General features: G+C 36.0%; 1 protein-coding gene across 24 annotated transcripts in view; it reads left to right on the top strand.

Moving 5' to 3' along the window:
- The window catches only part of LOC144977366 (uncharacterized), a 118842-nt gene that overhangs the window by 92338 nt on the left and 6988 nt on the right, over positions 1-19516 (top strand). For 16 of the 24 annotated variants that reach the window (XM_078922504.1, XM_078922502.1, XM_078922511.1 and 13 more), the window contains 17 exons: positions 521-640; positions 1293-1508; positions 2043-2210; positions 2731-2898; positions 3569-3652; positions 4533-4700; positions 5559-5642; positions 6304-6471; positions 7051-7223; positions 9169-9201; positions 9969-10010; positions 11945-12038; positions 12438-12508; positions 13579-13681; positions 14215-14406; positions 14970-15026; positions 17160-17252. In XM_078922504.1, coding sequence (XP_078778630.1) covers positions 521-640; positions 1293-1508; positions 2043-2210; positions 2731-2898; positions 3569-3652; positions 4533-4700; positions 5559-5642; positions 6304-6471; positions 7051-7223; positions 9169-9201; positions 9969-10010; positions 11945-12038; positions 12438-12508; positions 13579-13681; positions 14215-14406; positions 14970-15026; positions 17160-17252 — 2034 coding nt within the window. The remainder of the gene's footprint in view (positions 1-520; positions 641-1292; positions 1509-2042; positions 2211-2730; positions 2899-3568; positions 3653-4532; positions 4701-5558; positions 5643-6303; positions 6472-7050; positions 7224-9168; positions 9202-9968; positions 10011-11944; positions 12039-12437; positions 12509-13578; positions 13682-14214; positions 14407-14969; positions 15027-17159; positions 17253-19516) is intronic. The other 8 variants (XM_078922514.1, XM_078922509.1, XM_078922512.1 and 5 more) reach the window with 1 other exon arrangement.

Raw genomic sequence — 19516 nt, 5'->3', positions numbered from 1 at the left:
AATATGAATACATCAGTTAAAACTCAGATAGATGGACATAGAAATATTTCAATAAAAGGTCAGGAAAAAAATCCTCAATGTCATCCAGGATCGATCTCGGTCCCTTTGTTTGTGAAGCGAGTGCTCTACCAACAGCAGAGCTGCCTACTGGAAATTTCAACAATTCGTGCAGTTTCCAAGATAAGCAATGAATAGGTCACAATAAATAGCATCACTAATCAATTATCTGCCCTCAGAATGATCACAAATGCTTCAAAGTTCTAAATACAGTTTCTAAGCAACCAAACTCTCCTTTTCAACAAGATTTATTGAATCAAAAACGTCTGTGCAGTTCTGTAGATGGGGCCAAATATTTGTAATTCTACTAATCTTTCGTAGCACTAGTCAGGTTTTCAACAGATATCAAGAGTCACTTTTAGGTAAATGAAAGGAACTGAAATGATAGCGAGAAAGGGCTGTTTCATTGTCTTGGTAGCAAGTTATTGTAGTATTTAATCCATTCGATTTCAAACACTTTCAGCTTGCTCACCATGAGGAGAAATTGAATCTGATGGAACACAGTCTCCAATCCACACAAGACCAGCTTAGTCAGAGAGTGACAGAAATTGTAAGGCACGAACAGAACACCAGAAAACTACAGGTAATTTCAAATCCATCAGATTATATTCGTGACTCGATGAATGAACTACTCAAGTAGAATGAGAGATAAGAGAACGCGTTGTTAGAATCTCTCAATCGTCTTTATTATTATTTCATTCATTATGTTTTGTTGACAAAGGAGAAACCCGAAATGTCCACATTATCCTGTCTTCGTTAATTAAAATGAAGCTTCAATTCCATTTGACTGTTGTTATTTCCTCAGGTTGAAAGCAGCAGCATTTGCCTGTCTTGAAATATGAATCTTGCAAAATTGAAATGATAAGATAACAAAGAAAAAAAATAATTTTTTAATGAACTTTTATATAGCGCAATATCCACTAAATGTGCCCAAAGTGCTTTACAAAGGGGTCCCTGGCCATTAACAACACTTAACATGTAGGACAAGACATGACTCCTGTCAGGTGAAATTAATTTTTTTTCTGACAGAGATAACGCTGTTAATCACCAGTTACTCATTTTACACCTGAGTACGGTGAGAGAATATGAGTTAAGAGCCTTTTCCAAGGACTCAATTATGCGCTGCTCAGAGCCGGACTCGACCCCAGAACCTTCCAATCTGTAGTCGAGTATAATACCACTAGACCACATAGCAGCACATTTAAAAACATGTTTGTTTTAACTCTTAAAAACAGGCTGAACTGAAAGCCATCAAGGAAAGGGCCGAGGCTTATGAGGAGGAAATGGAAGAACAGAAGGTGATGATTGACAAGTTAAGGAAGGACCTGGTTTTGTCCAAAGAGGAATACCACGCCTCCGTACAGGAAGGCATTGCGTACAAACAACAGGCACACAAGAACGAACTGGAACTCAATGGCAGTAGGGAACAGGAGAAGATGCTCTCAGATCAGGTAAGGAACTCTTTGATAATTCAGAATTCCTGAAAATTTTGGCTTAGAAAGATTTTGTTTGGGGGAAATTTTGATATAGTTAATAAGCGTTATCTATCAATTGATACAAAATCCTCATTTTAATTTTAAAATCCTCACTCATGAATATGTGAATTATAATTAATTGGATTTTTTTCTTTCTTTCTTTTTTTTCTTTCTCTCTTCCTTTCTTTCTCCCTTTTTTTCTTTTTTCTTCCTTTCTTTCTTTCATTCTTTCTTTCCTCTTTCTTTCTTTATTTCTTTCACCATTTGTTTGTTTGTTTCTTTCTTTTTTCTTCCTTTCTCAAACTGTTTATTTTAATTTTTCCCCCTGAAGAAAAGCGCTGCTAATATTCTTTGAGCACATAATTTTATCTGTTTATACCACAAAATTATGAAGGTGAGAAAGGGGGGAACGCTATATCATGTTCATTTTTTGCTTTGATATTTATTTCTAATAATGTTTGGGTTTTTTTAAATCCTAAATAATAAGTTGAAATCATTTTATTTCCTCAGGTGGAACAACAAGAACAGATCCTGAATCAGCTCCAGACAGAACTGAGAGCAGAGAGGGAGCGACACGGAGACACGGTGCAGCAACTCAGTGCCAGCAAGAAGAACGGCCTTGACATTCAAGCCGACCTTGAAGCCATGCAGAAACAAGCACGGGAACTTCAGGACCGGGTAAGTTCAGATTAAATTTTTTTTTTTTTTAAATCTCATGAGTTTTGTTTTTTTCTTTTTAGATTAAATAATTCCTGACAGGATAAAATAAATAAATAAATAAATAAAATTCCCTTTATTCATCCCATAGGGGAAATTTGTCTCTAGGGTCTATTCCCTATAGCGTGAAACGGACAATAGAAATTGCTTGCTACCCTTTGGATAGGACACTAGTCTATCACAAAGTACTTTCTGTCAGGTCTAACAGACCCAGCTACCCAATCACTGCTATGTGGACAGGGCAGTCAGAAAAAATCTTGTCTGCACCCGTGATCGATCTCTGTCCCTTTGATTGAGAAGCAAGTGCGCTACCAAGTGAGCTATTGGGACCCCCATTTATTACAAAATACCTTCATGTATTTCATTGATCAGATGCAACTTAAACTATACCACCTATGAACACAGATAAAGTTTTAGATGATATAAAGTGAGTCGTTTAACTTTAATCTTAATCAAGAATATGCAAACAATTCCCTTCAAGGTCAAAGCCCGGGAAGAACAGATGGTGCGACTACGACACGAGATTGACAACATGCATCAGAAGAACAGAGAAAGTAACGAATTGATGGCTGAGAAGGAGGGACAGCTTAGACTGGCAGAAATGAATCTGCAGACGGCCCAGAAACAGGCCAAGCATCACGCTCAGGAGGTAGGGATGAGGACTGTCTGTGTCCCCGGGATTCACTATGTTCACCTCACTCTTACTAAAGATTTTTGTAGTCTTTGCTAGACTGGTTTTTCATTCATATCCAATCTTAGCAGTCAATTATTTTTGAAAATAAAAAATTGAGCTTTTATATAGGGCAATATCCACTGAACGTGCTCAAAGCATTTTACAAGGGATCCCTGGCCAACAGCAACATTTAACATGTAGGACTGGACATGACGCCTGTTAGACGAATATTACATTTTTTCAGAAAGAGACAACGCTGTTTACAGCCAGGTACTCATTTTACACCTGAGTATGGTGAGAGAATGTAAGTAAAGAACGTTCTCCAAGGACTCAACTATGCGCCGAGCGAGGCTCGAACCCAGGACCTTCCGATCCGAAAGCGAGTGCCATACCACCAGACCACATAGCCGCACAATTTTATTATTGTGTTTCACTTGGTCCCGGTAACTTTTATTTGATGGAATATTCTTGTAATAAACCATATAATTTCTTGAAAACTTAGGCAGGTCTTTAAGAGCACATTATACATGTTTGGTAAAATGCTTGTTGTACTTAAATTTATCAAATGATTTTATATCGAGAAAAAATAAATATTTTTTTTGCATTGCGAAAGACAAACTTGTATTTTTGTTCCTATCCTCATTAGATTGCCCGTTATGAAGACACTTTGGCCCAACTTCAGATGGATCAGGAAAAACTCCAGGAACAGTACAGGAACTCGTCGTCCAATGTAAGTAAAGACAAACATCGCAGAATAATTGTTTTTTCATCTGAGTGAATTTGGGGGCATCGGGCATTAATTGCCAATATTAAAAAAATTTATTTTTTTTATAGCGAATATCCACTAAATGTACTCAAGGCGCTTTACAAGGGATCCCTGGCCAACAGCAACATTTAGAACAGGACATGATGCCTATTAGGCGATGTTACAAAAAGTTGTGGACAGATACAACGCTGTTAACGGCCAGGTACTCATTTTACAGCTGAGTACGTTGAAAGAATGTGAGAAAAGAGCCTTCTCCAAGGACTCAACTATGCGCTGATTGAGGCTCGAATCGAACCCAGGACCTTCCGATCCGAAAGCGAGTGTCATACCACAAGACCACATAGCTGCACAAATATATGTCCTCCTTCAGATCCAAGTTGGGGGAAATTCTGATTTAGTTTAGCGTTATCAATCAATTGACACGAGTGTGAGTGTAATAGTCCTTCAGAGCAATTTGGCCCATGAAGCCGGAGTGAGTTTATCCCGGTCTCTATAGCGTGAAACGGACAATAGCAATCGCTTGCTATCTATTGGATAGGACGCTAATCTATCACAAAGTACTTTCCAACAAATCTAACAGACTCAGCTACCCAATTAATGCTGATGGGTGGACAGGGAGGTCTGAAAAAAAAATCTTGAATGCACTTGGGATTGATTTTGGTCCCTTTACGTGTGAAGCAAGTGCTCTACCAACTGAGCTATCCATTTATCTCACTGTTAGACGTAAAGAGGAGAGATTTATTAATGACAGCATTAAGTAATCACAGGCATTTATCGCCCGGTTAAATAACATAGCTGATAGATTAACAATCAACATATTGACTTTCTTCACAACCATCCCCAGCTGATGGAGGCCGACAGCAAGGTCCACGAATTGAAGGTCCAATTGACAACCTTGCAAGGTCACCACAAAGAGGCCATGGACCAGCTGACCGATAAAGCCAGACAGTTGGCGGCCATCAAGACTGAGGCGGCCAAGATGGCCCAACAAAACAACTCTATGAAGGATGAGGTCGGTTCAAACCCTGTAGACATATTACTTTTTTTTGTTTGAATAAAGATGAAAATTTGGATTGTGCCTTTTTTACAAAGTCATCGTGTGCCAGGCACATTACAAACAAAATGCCAAACTTTGTTTTTAGATTGTGCCAGGCACATTACAAACAAAATCCCAAACTTTGTTTTTAGATTGTGCCAGGCACATTACAAACAAAATGCCAAACTTCGTTAAGGTACAACACAGTAAGTTTTCCATAAGCTCCCATAGAAATTCTAACTGGAATGACTTATATGAACTGAAATTTGTAAATTCGGTGTTAAAATTTTACTTTTTCAATGTTTTGTTTTATTCTATTCAAAATGTGTTCAATATAGAATGAGTTTGATCATATCGATAATGGATATTGGTTGTCATAATTTTATCTAGAGGGCTTATTGTGGCATTTTGATTTAAGTGCTAGGTCATTCTATAGTGGTAAAACTGTCAATACAGCAAACCAATTCTGCAGTGCTCTGAAAAAAAACGCCAAAAACATGTATTAAAAATTTTGGCCAGAAAACTTGTCCTTCAAATACCAATCGATTAAATAATTAAAATTATCTGTGCAAAAACTCTCAAACCTGGGACCTCTGGAGTTGTCTCTAATGTAACAGATTTGAGCGTTTTTGCAAAGATGGTTGTTGTTTTCATTTATCAGTATTTGAAGACAAGATTTCTACACAAACTTTTGAATACGAGTTGTTGTTTTTTTTCTTCAGAGCACTGCAAAATTGGTTTGCTATATTGACAGTTTTACCACGTCTTTTTTTTTCAGTTGCTTCATCCATCTCCCTCCACCCCCTTCACTATTTTTTTCTCTTCTTTTTTTAGATTATGATTTATGATGAGAAAGTGAGAAAATTGCAGCAAGAATTGAGAAAATCTCAAGAAATCAACAAGGCCACGGAGGAAGAGGTAATTACAAGATGTATTTTGAGGCGCATAGTTGAGTCCTTGGGAAAGGTTTTTTACTCACATTCTCTCACCATACTCAGGTGTAAAATGAGTACCTGGCCATTGTCTCTGTCGAAAAATTTGTAATATCGCCTAACAGGCATCACAGCTCGTTCTACATGTTAAGTGTTGCTGTCGGCCAGGTACCCCTTGTGAAGCGCTTTGAGCATGTTTAGTGGATGTTGCACTATATAAAAAAGCTCAATATGACAGCAACCATGACAATTGATATCATTTTTTTTACAAGCTTAGCTTTGAATTCCTCGCTGTATAAACTTAGAAACAACTGGGTAGGGTCCTTTGACCTCCCACAATTGGCAGGAGGTCACTTGCTGTGTCCAGGATTTTGGGCTTCTTCACCTATACCAAAAACAATAACAACATGGATACATGGCCTATAATCCAGACACACAGCAGAGAAATACTTAGCATGTCTGTGTGTCTGTGAATAAACAGATCTTGAAATTCTCCGTGTTTGGTATTTTGTTCTCTTTCAAAGCTGTTATATTCATTTTTGTTGATTATTACTTTGTATTTACAAAGACATTTTTCCCAGTGTAAATACTGACGCCTTGCAATTTTTACCCCCCACCCCCACCCCCCCCCCCCACCTCTCCCCCAGCTTCAACATTTTGAAGAACGCTACACTAGTCTACAGGTAGACCTGGTCTCCAGCCAGGAGAAGCAGAAACACTCTCTGCAGGAACTCTCCTCGAAGGAGGAAGAAAACGTGGTGGTCAAAGTAGAACTCAGTTCTTTACAAGAGAAATACAAGGCTGTTAATGATGAGGTGAGAAGCCATTTGGTTGTTTTTTGGGTTTGTTTGGGGGTTTTTTCTTCAAATAATTAATCCTTTTAAAAAAATTAATATTATTATTATTATTATTATTATTATTATTATTATTATTATTATTATTATTAATAATAATAATAAATGGCATTTATATAGCGCTTTACCCCATTGTCAAGGCTCTAAGCGCTTTACAGTGATATAAAACAAAACATATTACAGAAAGACAAGTTTGATGGAAAAGTGATACGAATTCAATTTAACAACAACAAAATATGATAATAGTATTGGAACATTATGACGTAAAAAGATATTATTATTATTATTATTATTATTATTATTATTATTATTATTATTATTATTATTATTATTATTATTATTATTATTATTATTATTATTATTACTATTATTATTATTATTATTATTATTATTATTATATTATTATTATTATTATTATTATTATTACTATTATTATTATTATTATTATTATTATTATTATTATTATTATTATTATTATTATTATTGTAGGGTAGTTTGAATTTTCTATAACATTGACAATATTTTTACCTTTGGTTTTAGGTCCATAAACTGACCAGTGAGTTAGAACTGACCAAGCAGAATTACCGAAGTGCCACAGAGGAGATTTCTGGACTGAGAGTGGCTCTGGAAGAGTCAAGGGCAAACGGAGATCGTCTGCATCGTGAGAGTGAACTGGTCGTTCACAATGTCAACACTTGGGTGCAGGAACAAAAGTGTGTGGTAGTCACTGATTATCGTGTCGATGTTAGTGGGAATGATGGGTTTTCGGTCAACGCAGATGGTTGCAGTTTTGGTGGGAGTGGTGATATCGGTTTCTCTGTTAGCGGAGATGGGTTTGGTGGTAACGGTTATTATTGTCCCGATGGTAGAGACGAATTTAGGGTTAGTGATGGTGGTTTTGATGGATATGTGGATATTGGTGACGGTAGTGGTGGTGGTGGTTATGGTCTTGGGGTTGGTGTTTTTGGTGATATTGGTGGTGGTGGTGGTAGTGTTGGTGCTTGTGGTGGTGGTGATGGTAGTGGTAATTTTGGTGGTGGTGGTGGTAGTTATGGTATTGGGGGTGGTATTTTTGGTGATAGTGGTGGTGGTGGTAGTATTGGTGCTTGTGGTGGTAGTGGTTATGGTGGTCGTGGTTATGATGTAAGGGCAGGCCATGGAATGACAGGTTGTGTAATGGTGGAAGAGGTTTTGTACGAGGGGATGGGCAGTGGGCCGGTAAGCTTCAACGAAGACGGTGAAAGAGAAGTGACATTTTTTGCACTCGGTGGTGGAGACATCTGTCTGGGCTTGAGGAGAAAAGGGAGACAATCAGGTTTTTGATTGCTTCAACCATAACGCGGAATAATGATGATAATACATGGCATTTTAATATCACTCTAACCCATATACAAAAGTTTCTAAATGCCTGAATTTTGATTGTTTTCAGTCTTGGTGCTCCATAGCAAACTATTGCATATTATCATATACAGCGATGTATGTACGTATTTGCAGGTCTGATAACCCTAATTTTTTATGGGCTCGTTGTAATGAAAATACTCTCAAACCAGCTGAAAAAATATTGTCCATTACAACAATATTAATTCAAGCCCATGAATTCGTACAGTTATCAGACCTGCATGTTGATATACAGGGTTGACAACCAGTATGTCCAAAATTCACAAATGTTAGAAAATTGTACAAGAAAAATTTTTAAGAATAAATTGAAAGGGATAAAGAAGTGGTCTCAGCTATTTGAGTTGTTAGGTTTTCTTTGATTTCGACACAGTCAAGGATTTGGGTGCGTTTTAATTTTAAGTAACAGGATGGATCTTGAACTGGGATTTGATTTTCCTGCCATTTTTTGACTTGATTCGATCTCATGAAATTGGACATTAATTGAATTAAGAGCTATTCCATCATTCTTCATTGATAAAATATGAATTTTCTTTTTGGAACATGAAATTTCTTTTTTTTTTTTTTTTTTCTCTATTATGGAACATGATATGGAAAAATTAAGTGAAACGTTTGATGTACAGGTCAAAAAAGTCAAAAAGTTTACCTCAATGAAGACATGTTCTTCCCACCTTCTATCAAGTTAAGAAATGAATTTACACGAATCAGAATTTTGTTTTGGAAATATTTATAAGCTGACTTTAACCGTGGCGTTTACCATCGGATAATTTGTGTATTATTTAGTTTTTAATTTAATCCTGAGTCAATATTTAGATGGGAAGGATGTGTATAAGAAAACCATTTTTTTAATAATACACGCCCTAGAAAGGCAAATAGAAATACTATGAGACTCAATATCATCCAACTTCAATAAAGATTTTATCTAAGATTCAAAGTTTGTAAAGAAATTAATTGTATTTTGGGGTTCTTAATCTTTTTTTCTTTTTGTGTTTTTTTAATGTTAACTGTCTTAATTTTTAATGTTAACTGTCTTAGTGTTGAAATTGTTTCGTTAATTTCCCTGAAAATATTCTTAAAATTGACCAAAGTTGATTCTAATTGAGAGTGACTGTTCTTTGATATCGTTTTATTTACAAAATACTGTTGGCCCCTTGCCTTTTTATTAGTTTATTATTTATTGTTAAAAGAATATCTTTGTAAATTTGTTTAGTACCTGTTTTTGTTTTTAATTTTAAAGTTAAATAATTGTATTTTGACTTTCAGAATGGCAAACGAGAAACTGGGCAACAAAATTCGGTAAGTTAAGTTGATTTATTTTTTAAATGATGTTTGCATTCATGCTTTTATTTATTTATTATTTTAATTTCATTTTGTTTTTAACAAATATTTGAAAATCGCATGGACCACAGGGTTCTCATAATGATTAAAAGTCTGTTGTGAGAATAAAATTAATTCTCTGTGGGAAATATTTGTGTAATCATTGCCTCAACAATGGAGATGGAGCGGGAAGTGAGAGAGGGGTGGATGTGTGGTCTAGTAGTACTATAGGTATGATACTTGACTTTGGATCAGAAGGTCCAGGATTCAAGTCCCATTCTAAGCAGCATATAATTGAGTCCTTGGAAAAGGCTCTTTACCCACATTCTCTACAAGTGTAGAATGAGTACTTGGCTGTTTGCAGCGTTGTCTCTGTCCGGAAAAAAAATGTAATATTACCTAACAGACTTCAGGCATCGTCCTACATTTTAAGTGTTGGTGTTGGCTTGGAACCCCTTATAAAGTGCTTTGAGCACATTTAGTGGAGAATGGGCTACATAAATGCTCATGCTTTTGGCAAGTTTTTATGGGTTTATTTTTTTTAGATTAGTGTTAGGTGATTTAAAGTCGTGTACACAGCTAGTGGTCAAATAGAACCGACAAGCACAAGCTTAAAGGTCTCTGGATTAGATTCACTAACATCAACAATGATAGCAATAATGGCAATAACAACAACAACACCAACAACAATTCATATTGAAACTTGTATCAAAACTAAGATTAAATTTGTTTTCAAATATTTTCAGGGAGCAAAGCAAATCAATCATGGCGCTGACCTCAGAAAAAGAGTAAGTATTGAATGCCGCCCTCCTCTCCCCCCCCCCCCCCCCCCTCCCTCCTCTCTATTTCTCTCTGCCTCTGCCCCACTGTGTGTGTGTGCATGTTGTCTCTCTCTCTCTCTCTCTCTCTCTCTCTGTGTGTCTCTTTATCTTTCTGTCTTTCTCTCTACCCCTGTCTCTATCTATGTCACTCTATTCCTCTCTCTTTCTCTCTCTCTCTCCTTGTTTCTGTCTCTCTCTCCCTGTTTCTGTCTTTCTCTCTACCCCTGTCTCTATCTATGTCACTCTATTCCTCTCTCTTTCTCTCTCTCTCTCTCCTTGTTTCTGTCTCTCTCTCCCTGTTTCTGTCTTTCTCTCTACCCCTGTCTCTATCTATGTCACTCTATTCCTCTCTCTTTCTCTCTCTCTCTCTCTCTCTCTCTCTCTCTCTCTCTCTCTCTCTCTCTCTCTCTCTCTCTCTCTCTCTCTCTCTCTCTCCCTGTTTCTGTCTCTCTCTCTCCCTCTCTCTCTCTCTCTATCTATGACTCTCTCTCTCTCTCTCTTGCTCTCTTTTACACACACACAAACACTGAAAATAACGTTTTGCCTAGATTCATCTCATATGATTGTTCTTCCAGTCATTGCGGCTTCACTAATCCCTTAATCCCATAAAGTTACCACCCTAGGTAGATTAGGAGGTTTCCTCGAGTAAACCGGATTATCAGATTAAACTAGAGCAGACTTCTCTGTGGTGTTTTCAAATGGAACAGTTGTCAGCTTTCATTGCTTTTCTTGTCGTCACCAACTACATATTTCACACCTGTAAGTTGTATTATTTTATCAATGTAGGACTCGTTGCGTAATTATTTTTATAAAAGTGGTGTGTATGAGATAAAAAGTAAGAAACAAAAATGAAAATACAAGGTTGCCAATTTTCCATATATTTACGGAATTCAGTATGTTTTAAACTCTCAATATATTTTCAAATCACCTGCTAAACGGAAAAAAGTACATACAGTCTTTTTACTAGAGTTAAGCACTGAGGAAGGGGTCAATCTATGCGTTTGTGTAAAAGTTCAATAAACTTTTGCCTCCTGAATTGGCAACCCTGAATATAAGAGTTTCAAAAGAGAACAAAATACCAAACTTGGGAATGTTTAGGGCTCAAAACCCTTTTTCAGCCAAGAACCAAAACAATAAAAACATTAATACGTCACTTACAAACCAGATCGATGGTAGAATTATGTTGAAATTATGTTTTTGTTATTGGCTGAAGAAGGGTTTTGAGCCTGAAAGATTCTGTGTTTTGGGTATTTTTTACAGTCCACAGCTTCTAGCAGCTTTGTATCACTTTGACTTGTGTGGTAGTTACAATGCCATAGACAATGAAAACAACAGATTAGTATAGGGAGCAGGCACTGGTGTAAGATAAATATCTGAAAACTGTCTCTTAAATAGTCAGACAAAGCAGAAAGAAGAATACAAGGAAAAAAATCAGTCTGCCTCGACTGGGGGTCGAACCTCAGACCTCCTGATTGTAATTAGAAGGTCTGCGGTTTGAACCCAGTCAAGGCAGATTCTATGCACTTTGTGTGTGTATTCATGCTTTGATTTTTAATTTTCTTTTTTTTTCCACTTGTAAAAAGATTTTAAAACAGCACAGCCCACAGGGTCTTCACAAGTATTGATAGCGTGTTGTATGAAGCAAATTGTCGGTATTTATAGAATTTGTATTTTCATTAATTATTTATTACTGGAAAATGTTTAGTTTCTGGACAGTTGTGTATAGTTTTATGGTATGATAGGTTTCTTGTCTATATTTGTCACAACTTGTTTGATGGTCTGAGTATTTGAGAGTATTCTCTGTTGTTAGCTGATGAGTTGAACTGTTATTTGTATCGATAACATTTTCATTACTTGTATTATCTATTACTCAAAATGGAAAATGTTTACTTTGTTGCCAGAACTTTGTTGGAGCAAGTGGCCAAACTCCAGAAGAATTACAGTAAGACGAGGACAGAATTGGAAGACAAAACGATTGAAGGAGAAAAACTTCGGGTGAGTTTGGATTTATTGATGAGAACTAGTTTTTGTGTCAGTGAATCAGGAACTTGTTCAAACCTTTTTCCTTCATTTGGTTGCTTAAGCGCTTGAATATTATTTTTGAAAACAGGACTAATAATAATAATAATAATAATAATAATAATAATAATAGTAATGGAGATGATGATGTTGAGGAGGGGAAGGAGGAGGAGGAGGATAAAGTTGATAATGACCATGATAATGATGATGATGATGATAAGCAGGAGGATGAAGATGATAATGATGATAAACTGGAGGAGGACGAGGATGAAGTTGATGATGATGATACATAGATAGCTTTTTCTAGTTGAGGTTATGATTTTCAAATCCCATGCGTGACTGTGAAATGTTTAAAAAACCCAAATCCTTCCCCAGGCTCTCCAATCCCATTCAGCCCATCAGCAAGTCGTTCTGAATCAACTCAAGAGTCGGCTCGAGGAACACGAGTAAGTTGGGCTGAAGTGGGAGCTCAAGAGGGAGAGAGAGACGGGGGTTGGGGGGGGGGGGGTCCCAGTAGTATTGACTTTAACTCACACAGCCCTAACACCGACTATATCCGTAGTTTACCCGGGTTACTTTTACCTCATGCCTATTGATTACATTTTTATGACACATTATAGGCGTATTATCAAAGCTAATGTTTTTAGTTTTTACATATTAATGATAGTTGAATAGAACTATCTATATGCACATGCTCATTTTTAATACATTTTTTCCAATTTTGAAAAGTAGCAAAAAAACTCTAGGATTGAATGAGTTAAACAACATGAGATCAATTTGAAAACAAAGTTTTGTGTTGATATTTTTTTTTTTTCATTATATTTCTTTTTCTTTCTTAGTTTAGATTTTTGGTAAAAAGATTTACAGATTTTTTTCTGTGTGTTGCTGAAATGAAGTCTGTTTATAGCTGTGTGACTATGCGGTCTTGCTGTATGACAATCCAGGATTTGAGTCCTACTCTAAGCAGTGCATATTTGAGTTCATATAAAAGATGCTTTACTCACACTCTTTCACCATACTCTGGTATAAAATAAGTACCTCGCTAATAACAGCATTGTCTTTATCCTAAAGAAAAATTGTGATATCGTGTAACAGGCATCCTGTCTTGTCCCACATGTTAAGTGGTTCTGTTGGCTTGGGACCTTTTGTAAAGCGCTTTGAGCATGTTTAGTTGATATTGCACTATATAAATGCTCCAAGTTTTGGGGTTGTTTTTTTTTAGTTAATGTAATTACAATTATGTAATTAATAATAATTTATTCGTCTGTAGTGGTTCATTCATCCTGTTTTGTTGATAAAGGGGAAACCGAAACATCCATAGTATCTGTTTTCGTTTATTAAATTAAGCTTACATTCAATTTCACATTGTTATTTAGTTTATGAAGTGGAAATCTGGTTGTCTGTCTTTTTTCATTGCAGGCTGTAGAATTATGAAATGGATTCAATTTTCTCAGAACTATTAGAATTCGTTCCATGAAAAATAGAATAAATGATATCTTTTTTTTTTCTATTTCAGGTTAGATAAGGACGCTGATCTGAAGACCAAAGTGGCGACAATTGAGGACTTACACCACCGTCTCAAATCCAATATAGAAAGTATTCACCAGTTGAACCAACAGGTCAGTCTGTAGCCAAAAGTCATTGTAATAAACAAAAATGAATAGAACAGCTTCAAAAAAAATAAATAATAATAATAAAAATAACAAAATGCTAAACACACAACGTTTTTTGGCTCAAAACCCTTCTTCAGCCAACAACAGAAAATGAGTTGAAACATTAATACATTATTTAACAACCCTGATAGACGGCCGAGAAAAAGTAAGCACGTCTTTTATTATTTTTTCTCTGCCATCTACCTGGGTTTTTTAAGTCATGTATCTATGTTTTCATTGTTTTTGTTGTTGGCTGAAGAAGGGTTTTTGAGCCTGAAACTTTCTTGGTTTGGTATTTTGTTCTTTTTTTTTTTTTTTTTTTGAATCTGTTGTATATTCATTTTTGTTCATTACTTTTACAGTCCAGAATATGTTTGAAAATTATACAGGGCATCTTAAACTCAACCCTCCTCTTGACAGGCAAACAGATACTCTCTATTAGATAACCCAAAATGTGTTGGAAAGGGAATCAAATCAAAAGTTTTCTTTTTTCCAACCAGCTGAGCACCCTCCAGAAGGACAACATCCGTCTGCGAAGTGAGCTGGACCGGGAGATTTCCACCCGGCAAAGCCTGGAGATGCAGATCCAAGGCAAAGACCAACTGGTGGAATCTCTCCGGTCCCAGCTGGACTCCAACTCCTACAAGCAGCTCCTGGAAAAGGCTGAACACTATAAGGACCCGGAGAAATTGGTGAGAAGACAAAGAAAGTGTTTTGATGCAAGATTGGAAATAGATGGATTTTTTGTGAAAAAGGAGAGGGGGGGGGGGGGGGGGGTTGAAGGCTGGTGGCTGGGGACGAACAATGGGTAGATTAGATTACATCTCTACATCTAATTGTTCAAAAATGCATAGAATTTTTTATTTTATTTTTTTTGGGGGGGGGGTTTGATTTTTTTAATGTTTTATTTTTAATGGTAGATTGATTTTTGTGTTTTGTTTATATGCTGTTTTTTTTTTTCAGGGGGTGGGGTTGGGGGGGGGGGGGGGGGGGTACTCAACAGAGATTGAATTTGAATGAGTTATGATACAGCAAATGTCAGAAATGTTTATACAAAAGGGACCCATCAATACTAATATTATAAGTTTAGTGAGATGGAAACTTTGTTAAAATGGCATGCAGAAGAAATGAATTGTTTTTGATTGTGCGGTTTTTTTTTTGGTTTTTTATTTTGGCCATATAAATGAAAAGATAATGCATGTTTGTTTTTTTTCCTATCTTTTTATCAATATCATTGTATGCAATTGTCCTCCAGAAAATAATGGATATAGAGAAATGCTCTACTGTCCCGTCTGAGAGTGATTTTAGTGAGGTAAATCTGTCGATGGTCTCGAGTGGTCTTGTCTACTTTATTTTTTTACAAATAGACCTGGTGTGGTTATACATTTATCTTTCACGCACTCATTGTTGCTGCATAAAAGTGTTTGCTACTACCTGCTACTACTAATACAGATATATACAAATTATAAGAGCAGGGTGGGGGGAGGGGGTAATGAAAGTCCAGTTGGTCGAGCTTCACATTATGCAAAGGGACCAAGTTTGATCCCGGGTGAAGTTGAGATTTTTCCGGACCCCCTTGTTCACCCATCATTGATTGGGTAGCTGGGTCTGTTAGATTTGGTGGAAAGTACTTTGCGATAGACTAACATCCTCATCCTAAAGGGTGGCGAGCAATTGTTATTGTCTTGTTTCACTACCGTAGTGTGGGATATATTCCAGCTTCATGGGCCTCATGTCTGTGAAGGACTAAAAAAGAAGGGGGAAAATAAAAAGGAGGCATTCCCTCCATAGGGGGATTTGTTGATTTAGAACTTGCATGCACATAATTATGTAGCTTTGATATAATACCTGGATACCTCTGTATAGAGCTTTTAGACTTGGTGTAGTCTCCTTCGCTCCTCCTCATCTATTAATGATTGGACCCATTCTTATAACTGTACTTGTTTCCTAGGATGTTACTCATCTCCAATTCTGCTTTGAATTTATTCAAATTTTTTGCTGATAATGTGGTTTCTTGCAGTTTCTTCCAGTTATTAACAATTCTAGCTGAAAAAAAGTTCCTTCTTTCATTTGTCTTAAAACTTCTTTTTCCAGTTTCTTGCTGTTTCCTCGTGTCTGAATGTTCTTGTTTGGTTTAAGAAATCCTACCTCTACCCCGTCTATTCCCCTTACTATTTTATATGTTTGGATCATATCTCCTCTTCTTCTCCTGTAGTCTAAGGTCGAGAGATTTAATTCTTTCGGGCTCTCACAGTAGGTTTTGTCTTTCAGGTGTGTGATAAGTTTTGTTGCTCTCCTTTGCACTCTTTCCAAACAGTCTTTGTCTCCCTCAAACTTCGGATACCATATGCAGTTGGCATATTCCAGCTTTGATCTAACAATAGTCTTGTAGATGGTAGTCATGTGTTTTGGTTTCAGATTCTTGAAATTTCTTTTCACTTTTCCGAGTGTTCTACCAGCCTTAGATTGAACATCTTGAATTTGCTTCTTGAAGTTTAGTTTCCTGTCAATAAATACTCCTAGGTCTTTTTCCCCAATGAGCAATTATGAGCTTTAACCCTTCGAGGTGACAGGGCCGATTTCACTCCCAAAAAGGGACCAACCAAAAAAAAACAAAACAATTTGACAGAATTTGATAGTTGTTTCCAATGCTGTCTGAAAAAGATTAGGAATTAGGAACTGGGATGCTACTGTATCTTATCCAGAAGCTTGAGTCTCATCACAGTTACTAATCTCTTTATTTGCTGCGCTTTTTTTTTTTTTTTTTTTTTGTATTGTTATTTTGGGGGTTTTTTTTTGACTGTTTAACAATTTTTCATCACTTTGTTCTGTTGTGCAAATGCTTCATTTCACTTGACTCAAATTCAGACTGAATTTAATCAACACGACATTTTCAATGTCAACCAAAATCCATCATTATAATGTCCTGTCGCACGTTATGTTTGAATATTGTGTGCACTGTGTGACCTTTTTATAACGTTCACTTAAACTGTTTTGGATCATAAACTAGAATTAGAAGCCATTTAAAATGCTGACTAAGCTATCGTAATTCTTGTATAACTGAATGTTTGCACTTACCATTTGCTAAATATGATGTTGACTCAAATATTTGATTTTCGTAAGTTTATCCTCTTGGAAGCATCTGTGCTATTTTTAACCTGTCAATGAATTTCAAACAATTAACTTTTTTGGATTTTTTTGTGTATTTTTTTGTTTGTTTCTTTTTTCAAAATGTTTTTATTTTTCTATTGTGTAAGAATTGTGTGTTTATTTTGGGCTATTTTCTCTTTTTATCCAAGACTTTTAAACCGTTATTAGCGAGACTTAGGCGTGGGTCATCTAGTTTACAAAACAGATTTTATTGGTCAAAATGTTGAAAATCCTCCATTGAGTGATAATTTCGTATTGATTTGGGTTTTTTTTTTTTTTTTATACTTCATGCTAGATTCGTTCTGGTCTCAGCAAGACGGCAGAGGAGACTGGAGTGGTAGACCCTCACAACCTGGACAAATCCTACTGGGTACAGAGAGTCGGAGAGGTTCGTAATCTGGAATTGTTTATCACATTTGATTCTATTGTCTTATCCTGGCACAAATGTGACTCGTCACCTCTGCATGGTGTTATGTCAGCATGGTCTAGTTAGGGAAGACTGAATTTACAACCAGAAATAGGACAGTTGGGCCAAAGTTTTTTGTTAATTCTATCAAGAAAAAAATTAAAAGAATATAAATTTATAAGGAATTAAGAAGTGAAACAAAACCTAATAACTGATTGAGAATGGGGGTCACAATTCTTTTTGTTGTTTTGTTTTTTTTTATGTTCTCTTAAAATTGTAAAATTTAATTTTCTTCAAATTTCCATGCCAACTATTTCTTGTAAAGCTTCATTGAACACGTTAAAATTGTAAAATTTAACACAACGTGATCAATGACGCTTTACAAGAAATAGTTGGCATGAAAATTTTAAGAAAATTATATGTTACAATTTTAAGATCACATTAAAAAAAAATAAAGAATTGTGACCCCCATTCCCAATCAGTTATTATTAGGTTTGTTGAACCCACAGCCTAAAATCAGTGTAATGTCTGGATAAAGTGTAGACTAAAGAAGTTAATCTAAATTTTAAGTGGTGAGAAATGTGTGTTTGAACACGTGTCACATGCCGACCAGCTTATCTCTCTGTCAAATTAAAGTTTCATACCCCGACTCGATCCCTTCATAAGACATTCAATGGAAATCCTCTTGCTACTCTAGGAAAGAGCTCTTATGTGTCTTTTTCTAGAAACGTTCCAACTCTGTGAAACCACTCTCATTCCTTCGAGCTTCAAGCAGCAACATTTTCATGGTAAGATAGAGTACACAGCAAGTGCAGTTCATTATTTTTATTATTAAATATGACATGTTGGCCTTTTTTTTTCACCCTAAGACAATTTATCTATTCTTAACGAAACTTCACCCAAAGATTGTTATTTTTAGACTAGAGATTCAAAGACCTGCATTTAGGTCTACCTGACATAACATCATTTCCTGAGGCTGGGTCATATATTTTCGGGGTGTTTTTCTAAATGTGATTTTTGTCACTGGATTTTTTAAAAATTCACTTTTATTATAAAATATTTGCTTGTTTTGTGATTTATCGGTTTTTATTGGGATTTTTTTTCCCTCTTCAATTCACTCTTTGATATCGAGTCGTTTTTATATCAACAAGTTGTTTGTTGTTTTTTTTTTTTTCTAAGAATATTTTGTGTTTCATTGTCATAATCTGTGTCACGTGAATTTTAAGTGTTCAATTATTTCTAAAACTTTTATCTCAATTTTTTTTTGTGTAGTTTATTTTGTAGTGTTACCAATCTTAAGTTATAAATATTTTCAAATGTGAAATATTTGCTATGGATGTTTTTTTTTTTTTAAAAAAAAGGGGGGGGGGGCAAAAAGATCATTTTGAAGCATAATGTACCTATATTTATTTAAGGTTTTTATCTATATTTTTTTGTATGTAACAATTTTATTGATGTGACTGGTTTTAACGATAATATTATAAGTCTAGAATTCAGTATTTAATGGTAGCTAAAGATTAGTTTGCTATGAAAGGAATGTAGTTTGTAGTTATAGAAATGTATTAGGTAGGTACTTTCCAACTCTGTGGCTATCGTCTTAATTTGATGACAAACAATTTTAAGACTTAATGAAGCAAATAAAAAATTAATAATTTTTGAAGGACACTTTGTTTTGGATACAAATAAGCGTGTAATAAAACAACTAGGTCATAATTTAGGCCTGATGCTTAATTATGAAATGAAAGAATATTTATACTTAATGATTTTTCTGATTTTTCAATAGTGCTGGGCGGTCCTTGGCAAGCTTAAGGACCACGGTCCTACGGTCCTTGGGAAATGAAGACCGCAAGGACCGGTCCTAGACCGGTCCGTTCATTCTTGAACAGTTAAAGACCGCTACACGATGAAAACCGTGGCCTACAGGAGTAAAACACACGGAGTAGTCACACTCATTTCAAATTGTAACCTAATTAGAGAAGAGGGGTGATGCCTTCTTTATTTGCTCACCGTACTTCATTGTTACTTCGATAATTTAATAAAATTTGAAATTTATCCCCATTAACGGAGATAATGGCATCGCCCAAGGCGTTGATCGAGTTGTTCGTGGCTTTGATACACACACGCAACTCCTACCCCCCCCCCCCCCCCACACACACACACACACATTAGAGGGCAGCGAGCATTGAAGAGTAAGAGAGAGACGTGAAGTTATAATAAGAGGGGGTGGATGAGGTGATAAGAGGGGT

The sequence above is a fragment of the Berghia stephanieae genome, chromosome 7, assembly GCF_034508935.2.
Source record: "Berghia stephanieae isolate SIO BIC M18660-M18661 chromosome 7, UCSD_Bste_1.3, whole genome shotgun sequence".
Lineage (NCBI taxonomy): Eukaryota > Metazoa > Mollusca > Gastropoda > Nudibranchia > Aeolidiidae > Berghia > Berghia stephanieae.
Note: the sequence above shows the minus strand (reverse complement) of the source record. Positions and strands in the feature narration are given on the sequence as shown.